The sequence below is a fragment of the Aptenodytes patagonicus genome, chromosome Z (genome assembly GCF_965638725.1).
Source record: "Aptenodytes patagonicus chromosome Z, bAptPat1.pri.cur, whole genome shotgun sequence".
In the NCBI taxonomy this organism is placed as follows: domain Eukaryota; kingdom Metazoa; phylum Chordata; class Aves; order Sphenisciformes; family Spheniscidae; genus Aptenodytes; species Aptenodytes patagonicus.
The window spans coordinates 9,954,326-9,974,528 of NC_134982.1; the positions used below are offsets into that span (position 1 = coordinate 9,954,326).

Genomic DNA, 20,203 nt, shown 5'->3' on the forward strand with positions numbered 1-20,203 from the left:
GATGATTTGGTGTGCAAGTTCATTACAGTCTGACCACACTCTGTACCTTTCGTACTGGAGTTCTGTCAGGCCAATGAAAACAACCAGACAAACATCTTGCAGTGTGACACCATCCCCTCTATGCATCTGTTTTATTAATGTGCATCCGGTGCAGCTTAACATATGAAAATGTTAGAGTGAATTACTCTCCTGTTATCATAGACTTATCTCGCCACTAGGCTTGATATTACAATTGATTCTCAAATTGGCTTTGTAAATATGAAACTCTTATGTTCTTAGCCTTTAAAAAAAACAAACTTGTTTTGATGATGATAGTTCTGATATGGAAGTTTGCAAGCATGGAAGAACTACTGCCCATTACCCACAAATCCAGACAAAATCTAGAAGCCTTTCTCTGCTCGAGATAAAATTGAGATCCAAGAACCCAAATCCCAAAGGGGAATAACAAACTTCAACAAATTCGAGGGGAAATATATCTAAAACTAATACACTAGTACTAACTCTTAGTTTCTCAATTCTTTGCACTTTCAACACTACATGACTGACAAAAAGTGGGAGATGAGCAGAGAAAGAGAAATACTGTGTGTATTCACATTGATTTATAGGTGAGTCTCCTCAGCAGAGAAGAATGATTCCATGTGCTGCACTCATGATTTGTGTTATGACTGGTTACCGCACTGCTTCTGGACATCTCCACATTACAGGCACAGAAGGCATTCTCTGAACACATCAGCTGCAGGCCCATCCATAGCACTGGATCACAGACGTGGCTGGGATCAAGGCAGGCAAGGCAAGCAGTACCAAGGGCAAAGGGTAAGAATGAGCAAATCAGGTTCCAAAGCACCTCTCCAGTGAGTTCAGCACAGCTTAGACTGCACAGACAGTAAATGAGTCATGGCTTATCTTTGTTATTTAGCAGGGATATCAGAAAGTCCCAAAGACACATGTCCAGAGGCATGATGTTGACAGAATGCCTGGAGTAGAAGCTCCGAGAGGTCACCTCTAGTTCTCTTCAAGTGATAGAACAGCGTAACTGCAGTCTGCAAGGGAGAGGACTGCTTATCCTCATCCATGCAGTTGCCCAAAGAAACTCTAGGAAGTCTTGTACAGAACTCCTCCTGTAGGCTTCACTAAAAGAGGTGACAAGAAAAGCCATTATATGGCTTCAGAAAAGTCTCTTGAAACTTCCTGCCCGCTCCTACACCCATACTTCTCCTGACTAAAAACCTTCTTCACTCCAATGACAAGCAGCCAACTTTAATAAACGAGATGTTAAATTCCAAAATATACAAAATATAGGTAAGTGACACTAATATAGTGATTTACACATTTGCCTTACTGAATCAACCTATAGCAAATACACAACACAACCTTTCAAACAAACATCTACCATAGAAATATAGATCCACCATAAGGAACACACTTCAAAGACAGTTAGACTAATTATCTTCCAGGAAAATTCAGAGACTATGCCTACCACACTGTCTTCCTGAACAGAAAACCCCTTTCCCAGGGAATGAAGTTTCACATCATCTAGCAAGCAGATCCAAAGAGTGAAGAGTTTAACTTTATGTATAATCTCATATATTCTTCATGAGTGTTATAAATATAAACTTCTGACAGATTTACTAATCTTCCAGAAGTCTCCAAATTTCACAAGTCCTATTAAAATAAAATTCTTGACATTGAAAGAAAAAAAGTAGAACACCTTAAGCAATGCAGTATTATAAAAAGAGGAGAAGAGAATGAACCACCCTTTATTACAGCTCACAAACACATTTTGGGTTGCTCTTGAGGCCAAAAGATTTACTGGAGACAAAATACCACTGATTCAGCATGCCCACAATAATTTCATGGGGGGCACAGTTCAAAACTGTGAACTACAAAGCAAAGCTCATGCAATGCAACAGTTACCCATACTTTATCTATTTTCAAGCAGCAGCAGAAAATAATGACTCTTTCAATAAGATATAAATTGCAGAACTTTCCTTTCATGTTTTTTTATGAAATATTAGCTAAGAATGTATTTTAGTGTCTACAAAGAGAAACAGACATGCCAGTGGAAAAGGGCTGCAAATCATCTCCAAGAGGGATAGATGTAGACAAAGACTGAGCCCAACTAAACACCCAAGGACAGCATTTAGCAACTTTGAATTAACAGCCATTTTTCCTGTATGTTCTTTCAGAATGGTTTCAGCCACATGTTTATTTCCTCATGCACAGGGAAGAAAACTCACAACATGAAAAGCAAATACATGACTCGCTAGATGCGTTACATGAAATACAAATCTGTTGCAGATCAAGATCCCAAACTTCTTTATTATTGATATTTAAAAGCAAAAAACCATGATGCTGGGGAGTAAATCCTGACTTTGTGGGCAGCACCATTAACAGATTTGAGACACCAGTAGCTACACAGCTAATGCAGATCCAGCTCCATGATGCTTTTTCTCTCCAAATTTAAACCATTCACAACAGCTTGATGTCCTTGAACAACTACCAAAAGAACCACTGCAGTGGTGTCCCACATCCTCCCTGACTGATGATAAAGCAAGGCTGAATAGGATTCCTAACGAGAATTGACAAGACACCTTTGGCATGGTGGAAGTTGAGAGGCCCATTTGAAGTCACACCATAATTTGTCTGCAGAGTAATCTTAGTTACTTAAAAGCATCAACCTTTAATTGTAGCATATATGTGCATTTAAGTTTGACCTTTGGGGACTTTCCGTAACACCAACCAGAAGTTTTGCTATGTAGCTCCGCAAAGATGAACTTTATCGAGACAACTTCCATATGCAAGAAAAAACAAACAAATCCCAATTAGTACACATTACTGTTCTGACTTTGCTAAGCTCCCTGACCTTTCAGTCATACAATTCTTCTCAACTTTGTACCATTTCACCAAGATTTCTAGCCTGTTCTAATCCAGAAGTCAAGCAGTTCCCATCATGCATACAACATGCATCCAAGCGAAAGAGAAACTTCTCTCACCTTGTCCTCTCTTCTCCTTTGAGACGGGGAATGTCTATTGCTCTAATCCCTTCTCCATAAACATTAAATAGAAGGAAGACCTATTTAAGCAAAACGCTGGCACAAGAACAAGCATGTCTAAGCTAGCTGTGACTATGTCTAGCTTGGAAATTAAAAGGTGTCGAAAAAACATTAGAGGATCTTTTAAAACACTGATCCTTCAAAAAAATGGCACAGTGGAGAGAAGCAACAAGTGACCCAAAGCAGATATTTACAGCTTTATGAACAGAAATGTTATGAGGGTTGTTCGAGAGCGCCAGAAGGTTTCTGATGGTCATCCGTCCCCTGCAGATGAGCCAGAAGTTCTGCGATGCATTCACTGTTCAGTCAGAACAATGCATTTATATTGTTGTTAAATTCCTTGGACTGTCCTGTGGCTGTTTCCAGAAAGAGGAATGTAATATACAACATGAACCTTGCCAACATGAGACAAGTTCATTATAAACAGTTCATTAAAATCAGCTAGGATTCACGGGCTGTGCAGAGATCCTCAGACATCACAGCAGATGTATCTAAGGCAGTGTACCAAGATGGCTTTCTGGGGAAACCAAGAGGCTTTTCAGGGTAACCAAATCTAGTGTCACACTAGCAGAGATAATACCGTACAACCCTTTCCACAATCAAACTCTGTCCTGAAGGTAAGTTTATATTACTTGCTCCCATAACTTCTCTCTGCAGCTAATTAGAAACATATTTCTAATTTTTAATTTCCCTCTATTCATAGGACAAATTTATTCAGTAGATTTATTGGCAGGTTAAAGCAAAGAGCATTGGCAAGTTAAATATGGTTATTTGCATTGAAACAGAGCAGTAAGGCCTCACAGGACTTGTCCAGTTACCTGAAGTGACAGCTGGACGTTAAGAGCTGTGCTCACTTGAGCCTTATTCTGCATTGTTAAGAGAAGATGGGTAACATTTTTAAAAGCATCTAAGGATCTTTCATCAGTGAGGCTAACAATATTTAAAGCAACCAAAAAGTTCTCCCTGAAGATAATGAAATATGAAGAAATCCACACAAGCATCTGAGCAGTGTAACTGGAAGAGTTCACATACTATGAAGGCTGTTAAGTGCTTTGCTCACATTTTTACATAATTACTAAAGTTCTATTCTCTGGAGAAACTACATGAAAGCAACACCTTCTTCCTTCAGTGTCCTCTTCCCTGGATGTAAACAAAATCAGACCTGCCAATTATTGTGACCTCAGTACATTTTATTTACCACTTCTCTTATTTTTGCATTTTGGAACATGATCCATATTCCAGTCCTCCTCTTGATGCTTCATAAACAATTTCAAAGTGTCATAGCTTAATGTGCACAAACCTGCCGAAAACAACGTCTACAAGAGGATTACTAAATGGCCAAATTGCACTCAAAAACTTCATTTACAGGACTTCAGAAGACAGCAAGGTGCCACTTTACTGTCAAACTCCAAGCTGAGTTTACAGAACTACGAGGTGGGGAAAAAAATTCATTTTTACTAACAAGGACTTAAAATATGCAGAAGTCAAATGACAAACCTTCACAATGGCATTTTCAGATTTCCAAACAGTAACACTAAGTAGTTCAGATGGTAAATACGTGGTTTCATTTATCAAAATGTGCCAATCTCCAGAAATGAAACTGTACAGGGATAAGAAGAAGCCTGGCTAACTGCAAACTGCTGAAGGAGACGATGCATGGTTAGATCAATTCTATTTGAACCTTGTTGGAGGTAGATGAATCCAGAAGCAATAGTCTTGGCCTGGCAATTAAATTTAAACATAATCATCACCTGGTAGGCTTAAAATCGTAGTTTAGGATGCCATCACAGCATGCCGACTATTCCCTCGCTGCACCTGCACTGGCACTGGGCAAGACGCAGTCACTGTAAACAACGCTACTTTTTGATTTCCTGGTTCCTTCAGCCAGGAGGCTTTGAGAAAGTTTTGATAGCCATGATTGTTTTATTCCATTTTATTCTCAATACTTGGGATATACATCCTTCAGCTGGATCATTTTTAAATCACTTCAGTACTTAAACTGTCACACTTGATGCATAATCTGACACCACAGAGTCACAGTTTGAATATTTCAGTTCTATTACTTTTAATTCTGTACCAGTTAATCATATTTTATTTAAAGGTAAAATGTTAATCTTCTGATGTTAAAAATCATCATACTTTACCTTTTTATGGCCGCATATTAAAATAAGGATACTTGCCAATTACCTAGAGCCTTCTTTTCAGGATTCAAACGAGAAGTTGACAAGAGGTCAGCTGAGAATCTCTGCAGTACAACAGTCTGCTCTGCATGCCAGGGGTGCTCTCTTTAAATTTCCCAGTACTTCACAGCTGAAATTAGCACATCTCACCAATTGCTACCCCACTTCGGTGCGTCCCATTTTAATACTGAGTAAAAGGTTTACCAAAAAGCACCTTGCTCCAAATTGTTTCCTATAAACTGGTTGCATGCACTATTGCAAGCTCAAAACTGTAATAGAAATATTTCAAAAAGCCAGTGGGTCTCTCTGAGATAATGAAAGCAAATTTTTTGTTGTTGTTTTACTATTGCTACTTCTCATGACTTAAAATATAGCTCTACACACACCACCAGAATGAGGTCTTAGACTGCAAGCATTTCCCAGCAGGGATTTTTGTCTCTATACTTGTCTGCAAAGCAACTAGCAAATTGTTAATCATCTATAATTAAAGACACCAGAACCCATCAGAGTATATCTCCAGTTTGCTCATGTGGCCCTTTATACATAAAATAAGCCTTTTAATTTCAGTCCAAGTACCCTTTTCCATTTGGGTGCCTCCTTCAAACCTTCTCCTATGATATGCCCAAGAAGAGAGGCATTTTTTAACATTTATTTTTATGTATAAAACACAATGAAAATGACAAATCTGTGTGACACACTTATCTCACCTTTTGCTTGACCCTAACATTTTTGGTTTTATTTAAGATTTTCAGAGATATACAATGTTTGTATTGCTCAAGGCTGAGGGTGTCCATGAAATGCCATAACTAAGCAATGTGCATACATTTAACTTTTCATGTCACACAAAGGCCAGCAAGTGGTACTCCAAATTTTTAAACAGGTAAGTAGGAGAGAAGACAGCAGAGTTGCCCAATGGCACATATGGTAAGTCAGTAAAAGCACAGAACTGAGCTGGAGATTCACTGGGTTTCCATGCTCATTTACATGGGTCATGACTGGCTCGTAAGCAACATACTATACATCGTGATACTTACTTTTTCCTGTGACCACAACTGTATACTGCAGGTTGCACTCATCTGCTCTACCTTTGGCACTGGACTTACAACTGTAAGCAAGTCATCCTAAGATAAAGTTCATACAGAACAAGAAGCAACATACTAATTTCATTTTTAAATGGAAGAAAAGTAGTGTGGTTTTGGTGGTGGAGCAGATTTTTTTTTTTTTTATTCCACCATTTCCACATTCAGAACTGCAATTACTGGCACTCTCTCTTAGGTCTTTGACACTCTGCTTCCACTGTTAACTTCAGTACAAATATCAAAGCTCTTACATACATATAAAGAATCAAAGCAACACTGATCATACAACAACCACCGTCCCCAGTCAGTTAGCAAAGGCTCATATACCTCTGCCTGTCTGCAGAATTACAAAACAAAAAAAATCCATTTTAAATGTAAAACTAAAAACCTGACAACAAACAATTCCAAATGCCTTCTGCTGACAAGCACCGAGTCCAGCAACTGAAACTTCTCCCTTCCTGAACCTTCTCTACAACGATGGTCTGCTGCCAGGAAAGCCAGTCCATGGACCACTGCCTAGTCAGGCAACTTGCTATATAAGGCTCCATGCCTTACACATGAGGCAATCTCAAGGTCACAATCTTTATTTTAACACATGATTACCTTGAATTTTAGAAGACTCTTCCTCCTTCATGTGGAGGATGGTGTCCCACCCTTCATAAAGAAGGCATCTGTTACAACATTTGGAAGTGACTAGTAGGGGTGAAAGCTAAGTTTCATTTCTTACAGATTCTTTAGAATGAAACAAACTATATCTAAAAAGTGCAGATATGCTTTTTTATTTCTTTTGCAGTTCAGGGGAGGGGGGGAGGGAAAAGCATCTCTGATTTGTATATTAAAGCGCAAGCATCTGTCCTACTGATGATATTCTAGGGAAGCACATTAGCATAAAATTTAACGATGTCAAATAAGTGGATGTGAAATAGGGACTGCGTAAAGACACTATTTCCAAGCCTGACAGAAACATCACTGTTTAGAAATGCAAATGAAACCATTATGTTCAATAATTATATGAAAATATGAACAGTTCAGCATGTTTTCCAGCCCTGATGGCGGTTAATGGGATGTACGCTTATGTAAATAACTACTATTAAAGCTAATGCTGAAAAAAACTAATAAATTCATACTAAAGCAACTGATTTAGTATGCTTTTAAACCCCAGCAGTGCTCACTTATTAGAAAGGAGTGCATTCTTATGTTTAGAACTCATTACTGTTACAAGTCACTGCAACTCCATCAATTACCATGCATTAATGAAAATGGGACACATACAAAAAAAATTATTGCCTCTCAGCAGTTTTCTTTAAAGACAAAATATAGGGGTATTACCATCATGGGGCCTTGAGGGGAACTTATCAGCAACATAATCTTTATTACTACAACTGTACTCCCTGTGCTATAATCCTGGGGTATTTTTTGTCCCAAGAAAGGGCTAACCTTTATATAAAACTCTTGACATGTACACAATGAAAGTGACCATACTGCCATCAGTAAAAACTTACCATTTTCACAATTAAAAATGCATTTAAATAAACATATACACACTAGTATGTGAACTGAAAAATGTAGACGTGAAATGAAAAACTACAATTCCTGAAGCTAGAGCAAGGAGGTGTAATGCAAATAGGATTAAGGATAAAAGGTACAGATGGAAGTCTTCTATGAAGTTATCATATCTGGATAAATTCCATCCAGTTTTACACTTACACTTTTAGTGACCTCCTAGAGAGCCATGGAATTAAAACTTCAAGGATGCTATTCATTCCTCTTTGGATGTTTTCTCCAATTCCTTGGCATTACTCGAAAAATTCTTAGCCCTGGTTAAACATCACAATTGATAGAGGAAACAAAACCAACACAGCGTTGTTATAGCAATGAATCACTACAGAAACTAAAAGCTCAGGTTTATGTAATGTCTATAACTCTACAACTAACCCACTTTCATTTTCTAAGCAGTCTCTGAAAATGAGATATTAATGTAACAGCCACTAGATCTTAAGAAGTTTAGCAAGGCTGAAAATGCTTTTATATTAGTTTGCATTGACTGGCAGTTTAAAATTAAGGATGGGTTTGAACAACCTTACAAGAGACTATAAACAAAGAACCGATGCCAAATGGAGAAGATTCACATAGGTCAGTTATCTGTCCAGCCTCCACTGCTGTAAAACTTCAGTCCCAGATGGCATTCTGCTACTAAAAGTCACAGCACAGACTCGCAACTCATCTGACTACAAAAGCATCATCAATAAGAACTATGAAACCCCATAACAATAGAAAGGAGGAAAGAAATAGTGCAAGTTTTCATCGTCCATGAATAATGACAAAGTTCATACAGGCCAATGTCTATAACAGCCACTGTTAAATTAATGCTACGTTTAAGTGCAGTGTACTCTCCACACCATAAGGCAAAAATAAATGCTACCCCAGCCTGAAAAATTTACAATCTAAAAGCAGGTAGTAAAACTAGCCTTTCAGAGGGCCAGCAGCTGACAGCATACAACAGCAAACACACACGTGATGACAGTCACTGTGACAAATGTTTGACTGGGGGGCGGTGGAAGAAAAAACACAAAACTATCTGATTGCTTTCACTAAATCTCTGTTGAAAGAGAGGTATGAAGTGTTTTGCTATCTAGACCACTAAAACTATTTCATGAACAAAGGCCACTCTAAGGTTAAAAACAGCAAGACAAATTTGCTACTGATTAATAATAAAGCCATTCATTTTATTCTTCAAATCTAAAGTAATTACAAGCCAGAGCATGGCAAATGGATTTAGCAGAAGCCATTACGTCAGAAGAATCCTTTAAAGAAGAACAGTAATTTAAAAGACTAAACTGAATAATGAACTCTCCTGAACAACAATTATTATGAGATTGATTTATTGAAAGTGTATTTAATCATGCAAGAAATGTTTAAACTTTCTAAAATAGTTCAGGAAGACAGAGAAACCAATAGCAGAGTCAGCCCAACATCCTCATTATAGTTGAGAAGCTGAAGCAGATGGAGCATTCATTTAGTTTGGAAGGATAAAGTACATTAATTTCTCTGAATCCACATTTCTAGTCAATTTGTTACAGTACCAGCTTCAACAATTAATGATCTCATTTTCCCATTTGTGCCTCCTTTTAAGAGATCTCAGTCTTTGTTTCCGAATGAGCCAAATGTCATAAAGGAAAATTCAACTCAAAAAAAATCACTTTGAAAGCTCACATGCCTAAAGCCAAATGTTTCAGCAATAGCCACAAAAGCAGGGGCCAAATGCAGTCAGGTAAGTAGCCTGATCGGTTTAAGTGCCTGAAAAAAAGAAAGATCTGCCTTTCACCTGAGACACAGCCCCTCTCACCAGCCTGACTTCTACAGAGAAATACCTTTTACCTGACCTACTTCAGGTTTTTTCATTATGGTAACTGATGTTGATATATGAGATTGCCATGGCTGAAGCTGCATTTGTAATGACAGGTCTCTCCCGTTAAGTTCAGACAGGGGCAGTTCATCATCATATCCAGTTCTGAGATCCACACCAGATAGTCAGTATAGATAATATCATGGTCTGTGCTTAACATATCATTCATCCTCCAGAGCTAGAAGACAGGTAGTCTGTGAAGCATATACCTACCAGCGGCTATCAACAACCTGGCAGAGCAGAACTCTAGCTCTTTAGCCGGTAAGACTGCAGCTCAGAAACACGAAGTCTCTAGTAGCAGGAACAGATCACAGCTGTATAAAAATGTCATGAAACAGAGGAGATGCAAGAATGCTACTAGCCCTGAACAGTCACCTCAGTGGGCCTCCAAAATTCTATGCCAGAGCTTCTGGGTGAAAATGTCTTCTCTTCAGTCAGGCACACACAGAACAACGTCATTCCACACTTTACAGTATAAATCGCAAAGCAACTCTGCTTCTCTTATCCCACAGCTATACTTCTGTATTGACAGCACCATCTCACAGACAATCCTGCACCACTGAGTGTGAAGTTTTAGGGCAAAAAGCTATCCAGCTCATATTCTACAGAGGCTGATGTTGACTGTTTAGATGCTGCCTGTTGATTCTGGATAATTTCCTAACATGGACAATGTAGCTAGCTTGTGCTCTAAAGCACTAGCTAGGATTAAGCATAGAAAGCTGAGCTTTAAATGAATCTCCAGTCATTGATCCATTTGAACACTCAACATTACAATATGTTTCACCTTGTTTTAGTTTAAAAGTTCATGAAAAATTCAGAATATCTTATTTACACAATAATCCTTGACTGATTCTTCCACATTTAAGAAGTTCTTAAATACATACATTATTTAGCCAATACTGCTGTTACAGAATAGCATATAAATATTCAGGGACTTTTTAATAAGTTCAGCTTTTATTCAATAGACCATAATGGTTGCTTAGAAACATTTACTAATAGGAGACCTCTAATAAGGGAAACACCTTCAAAGAGTGAAGCAGTTGGATAAAATGGAAGAGCAAAATACTAATTTTTCATTCTCCTCACATGCCTTCAAACGAATTATGATGCACAAAAAGATATATAGTATGCATTCACATATGAAAAATAGGAGGGGAAAAATTTAAAACTATAAGCTGAGGGAGCCAACTTGAGAAATTAAAGAAAGACGATGATGGTCATTCCAATTCCTCAGTTCATAACTTGTCAGAAACTACACTATCAGGAACTGTACTACAGAAACCATAACAAAAGCAAAAATCACCCTCAGACTTAGCCAAAGTTAAACTCTAAAACTGTTACTAAGTTTTACATAAATAGCTTGATTTTAAAAAGCAGTAGGCACAAGTTTCCCACAAACGGCAAATTTTTCTCTATATAGAAATTTTCCTCTTACCTTTTATTACTTGGGGGGGGGGGGGAGACGAGCAACAATGCAGGGATCCAACTTTCATATATACACGCTTAACTATACTGTTAATTTCCATGCCCCATTTCTCTATGACACTCTGTGTTGTCATTGTGAGTTCAGACTAACTGTCCTTTTGCAATCGGCCAGACCTTCTGTTTTGTTTCTCCACCTGTGATGACAACTTGGTGGGTCAGATTAAAAAAGGAAAGGAAAAAGAAGTGCCTATTTCTCTCCCCATTTTCAGAAAAGCAAATTCAACATTACAGAGAAAAGTAAGTATTACAGAATAAACAAGTAAATTCTGTACTGATACCTGCTTTTCTATTGTTTTGTTCTTTGGCATTAAGCAAGTCAGCAACTATTTTTCTTCTGAAAAATAATACTAATTCTACATTAACACAGAAAGATAGGAAAAGGAGAAAATATGTAAATAGCACTAATTTATGAGTATATGCAAGAGTAACGTAATGAACAGTACTATGGCAAAACTAAAAGCATTTTATTAAAGACTCTAGATAATGCTTATAAGCAGTCCATTATTATTCCAGCAAATTAATATACTATGTCTCACTAACAATATCAGCAGATGAACTGTTTTAGTTAAAATAATATCCATAAAATCAACTAATTAAGTAGTCCTAAGTTACAATATTAAGGACATATGTAAACAGAGTCTGTGATCATTTTTAAGACCAGCCAAGTAAATCATACGGGATTTGTTGTATGAAATTGGCTGGGTCTTCAAATCAACAGACCACGTTCCATCAGAAAATAATTCCAACAAAAAGCTTAAGTAATCCAGGTACATTCTAAATATAAACTAAAACAGCGGCTTAGTAGAGCTGATGAGTTTAAATCCACAAAAAGAAAAAAATAAGTTTGTAATAAACAGAATCTCTTCTTTCCTTTACCTCCCTATTGTCTCCAAAATGATAATTTCAGCATAGCTTAGAATTCAATAACCATTTTTTTAATTTTTTTTTTTTTTTTTTAAAAGAAGTTTCCCTTCCCCAATTAATAAATCTTTACAGAAATGTTAAGGCTGGTTTTGCTTCTTCATTTATGCAACACCATCAAATTTAGATGAAAAAAATCCTTAATGGTGATAACAAGAAAAGCTAAAGACCATAACATAATTTCTTTGGGCTTTGAAATAACAGTAGTATTTGTTTCTTAATAATCTCATTATTATCATTTTTTTCCTAAGATATCTATCATGACAGTACTGGGGCATCTTACAAAAGATATTTTCCTGTTTCTTAAATTAAATCATATTTGGGACCTAAATTAATAATAGGTGCTTGAAAGTATGCCAGAAAAAAAAAGGAAAAGCCAGAAGCTTTTCTCTTAACAGCTCCTAGCAGAAGTGGAAGAAGGGGCAGTGCAAGTAGCCGAAGAGCATAACATGGTACACACTGCTCATCCCTTATTCTGAAAATGCAAACAAAACAAAAATAAGAACATTGAAGTTGCAAGTCAAACACTCCAAAGGCAATGCCAGAATTTAGATTGCCGCTAGAAGCACTGTTCAGTCACCCGGTATGTATTCATCATGACCTGGGAATACAGAAGCAAAGAGAAGACAAACACTAAGAGCAGATGCTGAGGAAGACACGGAGGTAGGTTACACACAGTAAGCCTTCTCACATAAGCTTAGTCCCAAATTCTGTTTCAAAGTTTGGAGGGTGCTAGAATACACTGAACAGACACATCCCTGCTTTCATCAGCTGTCTCACAATCATCTGACTGATCCTAGGCCACCTGCCTCCATCCTGGCTCTCCCTTAACCCTGACTGCTTATCCCAAACACTTTTGAACTCGTCAGTCACAGGCTTTACTTCTTTCACATCAGCCATGCCCAGCCCAACCTGCTTTTCCAAGTCTTTCCTTCCAGCCACATTCCAGTTCTCACTTCCCCAGTACAGCCTCCACTTACGTTTTCCCGTCTACCTCCTGCTTAATCTTCCCTTTCAGAAGATTCATTTTTTCCACTGTTTTCCCATCCTCATAGCTATAAGATGCTTTCATTGTGGAAGCCATCAAAAGAATGGGAGCTCCTGTTACTGGATTTTCCAGTTTGGCCCAATTGTGTGGATTTTAGTAAGAACAGCAAAAGATGTCATCACAGCATGCATACCTTACACCACTAAGCATCACATCTCCAAAGAACAGCAGCACTAGAACCTTTTAGGAAGAAGGCTGCAAGAGTTTATTACAGGAAAAAAATAAAGGTTTGATCCTCTTTCAGTTTTGGAACTGGTTGAAACTCTTTAGATCAAGGTTCTTTTGAAAGAAGTCTGTTTCAAGCGGGAATGCCCTGTGAAAAACTAAGCCAAAATACCTACTTTTGACCAAATTATAAGGTAATATGACAGGTCTAACGATACTGCTTTAGGGAAAAGGGGTAGACCAGACAACTACTTGAAAACCCTAATTTTCCTTAATTTTGTGATAATAAGTATTTGGCAACCCTGACAACAGGCTGGTCTATTTATGATTCACAGCGTGCTCATCAGGGTTGTCCTCCATTAATGCAAGCCCTAGTAAGAACTACTCAAAGTTTAAACTGCAATGGAAGGATAGAATTGACTTTTAAGTTTGCATTAAATTTTGTTGTTCCCTACCCAGACAGCACTGACCAATTCCAAAGCAAACGTAAGCTTAGCCTGCAGACAGAAATGTTTTTTTTCAATACTGGTAAGTTACTCAAAGTTTTGGAGTGAGACCACTGCATACCACCTACTCCTCTTACCCCCAAAGCTTTTGTCATAGTTCAACAGCAATGAATTCAAATGGATGGGTCCACATAGCTTCTCAAAAAAAAAAAAAAAAAAGAAAAAGTCAACCACAACAAAATGAGGAAAATCTGCCTTTAAAGTAGGGATTTCAAGCACACAAAGCATATCTTTGCTGCAAGAGTCTTCATAAGAAAAAAAACCACCAAACAACAAAACACATGCTGCTTTAAAAAAAACCAACACACTCCCAGTACTATTCAAATTAAACCTTTACTACGTTGAAATTACACTTCACTGGATAGCTGCAGTTATATCAGAAGCACCGATTTATTACTGTAGGGTAATTTTAAATACTGGGCTAGATAAAGTAATTTTATAGAGAATAAATTAGCTTTGGGGGAGGGACGGGGGAAGAAAGTTAAGTAAAATTGATTTTACCAGACTTGAATTTTTTTTCTTATGGGATTATATCCCTGATATCTTATTTGCAAGTGAACTCTGTACATTTCAGAAGAACTTCAAGAATTTCAAGTTGCTGTACTTGAAAATAGCTAGAATCTGTATTCAACTTCGGCAAGTCATTTCTACCATTTCTTGTCTCTGCAACAAGCTTTAAGATAAAAAATTAACTGATCAGAGGTACGTTGAGGATCTTGAATCATTCATGTATGACAGGCAAGTATTGCAGTAGTTAAAATTATATTGTTTTAAATTATAACCTTGTTTTATATTTCTAGGTTTTACAGAGTTTTATGAAGTGTAAAATTGCATGCATTAACCTTCTGCCATGTCTACCAGACTTCTGAAAAAGTATTCATGCTTGTGCAATCTATTTCTAGTAAAGGGAGGTGTGGGGGGAGAACAAAAAAAAAAAAAAAACCACAAAAAAACCCCAACAACAAACAAGCAAAAAATCCCAAGCAAGCATGCCTACTTCCCAGTAGCCAAATAAACCTCAGATGAATTACTGAAAGCTTTATGTGCATAAATTAAAAAAAAATATTAATCAGGAACATACATCCCACCCACATTCATGAGCTGACTGAATACACAAGACCTAACATACAACAAAATACGGACTTCAGTGAAATCAATGTAAAAGAGTTGTAGTCACATCTAATGGCTCTTAAATACATCAGATTTAATATTTTCCAGGAACTGTTCCATGGCTGGCTAAACTTGTTGATGTGTATATTAGTTAGCACAAACAGACCAAATTCTCTCTATTGATATAAGTGCTGCTGTGCTACAAGGGATCTTGTGGGTCATCAAGGGCAACCCCCTGCTGACAGAGACAACATATCACTGAATCCCTTTCATAAGCCAACCAAGCTCCATCATAAAAAAGCTTTTCTTTGTTGAGCCATCCAGTGCTAAACTGTGAAATATGATTGCTCGAATTTTCAGGAACCCTCCTCGAACTTCATGTTGACTTTGTGGACTGTTTTACCTCCATTTATTTCTGTTCCAACACTGGCCTATAGCTTGACGAGTCCCTTTTTGTCTCATCATTCTCTCCCCCATATTCACCTTACCACCATCTCGACCTACTTCCATATGTCCAGTTACTATTCATAAGCATACACACACACGCTTTAGTCTCTTCTCAGAAAATCATCTTAAGTAGCCCTTCTCCGCAACTTTTGTCACTTCATTTTTTACTTGAACAAGGGATGACTCAGGACTGAAAACAGTTTTGCACACATGAAACCCATCAATGCTTTTTAAAATAGCATTAGTATCCTCCCTACTTGAAATACAGCTCCTGATGAATCACATACTATTTGCTTTTGCTGTAGTTGCAGCACTCTATTCCATATCCCACTGTAGTCAACTGTTAGCCTTCTGAGAAACTAAACAAGAAAGCATCAATAGCAAAGATTTGGAAGAGAAATGAACAAGAGCATTTTGTAAAGGTCTGTCACACCACACTGAAAGAAAATTGTAATCCCTGCAACATTGACTTTGCATGTGATATTCCAGGATTGGGACTAAGCATACGCAGCTTAACAAAAATGGAAGTCACAGCCTGCAAGAAAAGAGAATGAGCTAACTTTGTATAAAAAAACCAAACACACACCAAAAAAAAGTCTGAACTGGCTAAACCTCCTAGTACATATATACAGTTTAAATGCCTTCCGTGTAAGTTGTCTTTCTCTGGACACGAAGAGCACTGGAATACCATGCAAGTTCTAGACTTCAATTACAACAACCTAACAGGATTAAGTAAAAAAAAATCTATAGCCATATTTTAATGCATAAATTCCTTATTGTCATTTTTAGTTGACAAATATCTATTTCATAGCAAAACAACATCGTAGGAACAGCTGGATGGCAGTTTTAAGCTCAAATGAACCAGCGTCACATGCTGACAAGTCATCTCTCTGATTGCTTTTGAATGGCAGCACATGCAGATTTATTCTCTGCCATAAATTAGAACAATTATTTCTCTGTAGTTCACTTTTTATTTCAGACAGTGAGCCCTTGCACATATTTTTAAAGGATATCTTCCCTTTCCTTGATGATAAGTTCATTCTGTTCCTCTAGCTGTCTGATCTTCTTCTCAAATGACTCCTGTTCAGCTTTCAGCCGTTCTTCTGTCACCTCCTTTTCTTCACTTACCCTGAAAAAAATTTGAGAGAAATAAAATACACGCCCATAACCACAGTGCCTGACTTCCAACTCCTCCGCTTTCCAGGTAAATAGATATTACCCTCTCCACCCTTAAACAGGTTAGTTCCTCATAATGTTTATTATATTACACTGGAAGATGCGTATGACTTTATGCAATACATTACTTTCTCAAAAACACTGGCCTCACTAGAGTACATACACATTAACGGGCAGCATGGAACAACAAAGTAAGGACCTGAACCCACAATTAGATTTGTGCAGTCTGATTCCCTGCAGCCATAATGAAGATACACGGGGACCCGTACAAGCCTAGGGCATGTAGACAGACTACTCAAATGGGAGAGCTTAGCTGCTGAGACACGAAGGAAATTGAAAAACTTTTCTGTTTCTTAACCTATAAACTATTTCTTCTTTCACGTTTACTGGTGAAATACAAGCCTGGGAAAGGAATCATTTTTCTTATTAGTTTTCTCCAAACAAAACAGTTTGTCCTCTTCTGGGGATTTTAAAATATCTAGCCATGGGAGTAAATTTTCCTTTCTGTCTGGGCCATGGCACCCTGTATCTCGCTGCTCAGCGTAAATAATTGGATCAAGATTAAAAGATGACAATGTGAGAAAGACTTGCAATGATCGTTTATTCTGCACCTCAAGAGCAGGCTGTAAAGACAATTATTCTGGTATCACATAGGCAAGACCACTATTATGCACAGATGATCCTGTAACTATGCTAAAAAAACATGGCTTGGGAATCATGGTTCTATAAAAGCTCTACAAAAATATTAAGTAATGAGCTTACACTAATAAATATTATTGCTCTGCACTTAGGTAATTTCTGTTGCTGAAGGCTCTTAAAGTTCAGTCTTTTATGATGATGAAAAAGCTGCCACAACACAGGTGACAGGAGACCAAAGCAGCACAACTTTCAGAAAACTTCAATTTTAACTTCTTTTAAGTGGAACCATCCTATAGGAAGAGTAAAGGGGGGGAAAAATATATATACAAAAAAAATATATATATATATAGGCATTGGACTAAGCCTTCTACCCGTCCCATCAGACTCACTGACATTCTTAACAGAGAACTCCATTCAGGGACCGAGCCATCCATTTGACATCGTGATGTTTCCCTTAAGCGGGCACAGCTTTGTTTCAATATTCCAGTGGAAAAGCCACAAATACCACAATTGGGTCACCCCCATGGGGTGAACTATAGACAGGCAGTATTCCCCAACTCTAAGATCAACCCACAGCCCTTCCCAAAAGAGCTCAAGCAGACTGCATGAAGCTGGAAATAATTAATAATACTGAAACTCACACCTTTTCTCTACAAACCTGGAGGGAGAAAAATAACATAGAGCATATAATCAAATTCTGTAAATTAGAGCAGTTTGAAAGCTAGAAAGTTTCTAAATTACACAAAAAAGTCATGGATTCAGCACAAAAACATTCCACTATTCAGATGCCCATGGTGTCATTTACAATCCTGTCCCTGGCAGCGTTCATCAACTCATTCCCAGGCACCTATCCCTCCACTCAAAGGCTGTCAAAAGGGGCGTGCACACATTAGAAACTAAAGAATGAAAAAGGAAACAGCGGTATTAACTCTGGATCCATCCCAACACCTTACTCCTTAACTACTCCTTAGTTAAGCAGCCAACAAACTTTTGAAAACTATCTGCCAGACATCCTTGCTCCCCAAGGCAGTTACAACTATGGTACATACACCACAGGCTGCAGACCCAGGCTCTTGCATTTAACCACAACCAGTTTGTTTTCTCTGAATCTAGAGCAACCAAATAAGTGACTACAACATATATGACCTTCCTTCACATAACCAGTGAAAGATGCAAGAATGCTTCCTGTTTCTTAGGGTAAAAGAAAAAAAAAGTAGAGAACAGAATAAAAACCATCAGTTAGAAAAAGACAATGAAGACAGTAATGACCATGTAGATGAAAGACAGGAAGAAAACAAGAACAGGGGGGAAAAAAGATCAGAAGGGAAAGAGAGGACAAGTATCATCTCCAGGGCACTATATAAGGAAGGAAGCTTTCTTACTAACTGCAGGAGTGATGCTGCATTAGAAAAAGGTTCAGGACAACTGAAACACTGGGCCATGCTAGCACCTAAGAATATTAAAATCAAACAACAGTATAAGAAAATAAGATAAGGTAAGAAAGACCAGAGCACTAGAGAAATTAGACTAAACCTAGCAGCTTTTACCCATCTCTAGATTCTGTGATTTGCTGCTTGTATCAGTCTGCATCACATTCGCGTGCTGTGTTTGTATTTAACACAGATCACAGCAAGCTGTCATACTCCCAGACACATGAATATATTGTGCCACATATCTTATGCAGTAAATGACGGAGAACAGTAAGTGATCTTAGAAGAAACGTGGCAGTATGTGTGTATGTATCACAAAGCAGGAGACAGCCCATAAAGGGCAGGCGAGATATAGAAGACAGTTACTCACAGGAGGTGGCAAAGGTAAGTTAGAGAAAAGGAATACAAGAATGTCATCAGATTATGCTGGGTTCATGTCACATCCTATACATAGCTCAGTGAGATTTTTTTTATATACATATTTCTTTGCCTTCCAGCAGTAAAGAACAGATCTTTTTTAGTAGAACTAGGAAAGATTTCACTGATGCCAAACAGAAATATTACAAGGCTTATAATGCTCCTCAAAAGGATTTTCACCCACTTTTCATCTGCTCATGGTCAGAAAAGAGCAGTGAAAGAATGAAGGCACAGCAACTACAAAGGGCACAACTGCTCTGTTGGGCAACATACTGGTGTCCAGCTCTGTTACCGTTCTTTCCAGGAACAAATAGAGGACTGACAGCTGAGAGCGAAGATGACAAATCAGTAGAATTATTCCTGCTGTTCAGTGTCCGCAATCTTTCCTTGCATGCAACTTACATTCACCTATCTTGTGTCTCAGGATACACACCATCTTTGTTCAAGATTTGTTTTAAATTCAACACTTCAAAGCTTATGTAATTCTAGATGCATCGAAATAAAGATTTTAATTTTATTTTACAGGACCCTCTGTAGGAAAAGAAAAATTCATAATGCGGTTGACAAAAAACCCTCCTAGGACATCAGCCTTGGGGTTCAAATTAACTCCTAATTCAACAGTTCCAATTATTATGGTGTGTCTACTGCTGATACTAGTGGTTCTGACTGTCTGAACTGAAGAAGGAAATGATCAACAAGTTTGCTGATGACACTGACTCATTCTACTGAGTAAGAACGATGCTCTCCAGGTGGAATTTTTGAAGCACTGCACAGGTCAACAGCACTTCAAGTTTTATTTGTCTAATGAAAAACTGGCATGCACAAGAAAGAGCCATGATAATACTCATATCAACACTACAGTAGGGACGAAACTCAAAAGAACTCTTCCCAAATGAAGGGACTTAAATCTTTACAAAGAAAAGAGGAGTTGAAAAGGCAAACTAAAAATAGCATTTTCTGTTTTTTTAAAAATGTTAGAAAAAAAATGAGCTTTTACCAAGAGAAATCTGAATGCATTAAGAACCGTGGCAGAGCAAGTTAAGACAGAAGATAAAATAAACAAAAAGCAGAGACAGAGACACTGGAAACTTCACTGATCAGTCCTATACTCGTTGGGAACGTTTATCTTTTAGGGAACACT

General features: G+C 37.8%; 1 protein-coding gene across 5 annotated transcripts in view; it reads right to left on the reverse strand.

Moving 5' to 3' along the window:
- LOC143172505 (protein hinderin-like) overlaps window positions 1–20,203 on the reverse strand; it is a 190,100-nt gene that overhangs the window by 154,356 nt on the left and 15,541 nt on the right. For all 5 annotated transcript variants that reach the window (XM_076362050.1, XM_076362054.1, XM_076362053.1 and 2 more), the window contains exon 5: window positions 16,414–16,529. In XM_076362050.1, the coding sequence (XP_076218165.1) occupies window positions 16,414–16,529 (116 nt within the window). The remainder of the gene's footprint in view (window positions 1–16,413; window positions 16,530–20,203) is intronic.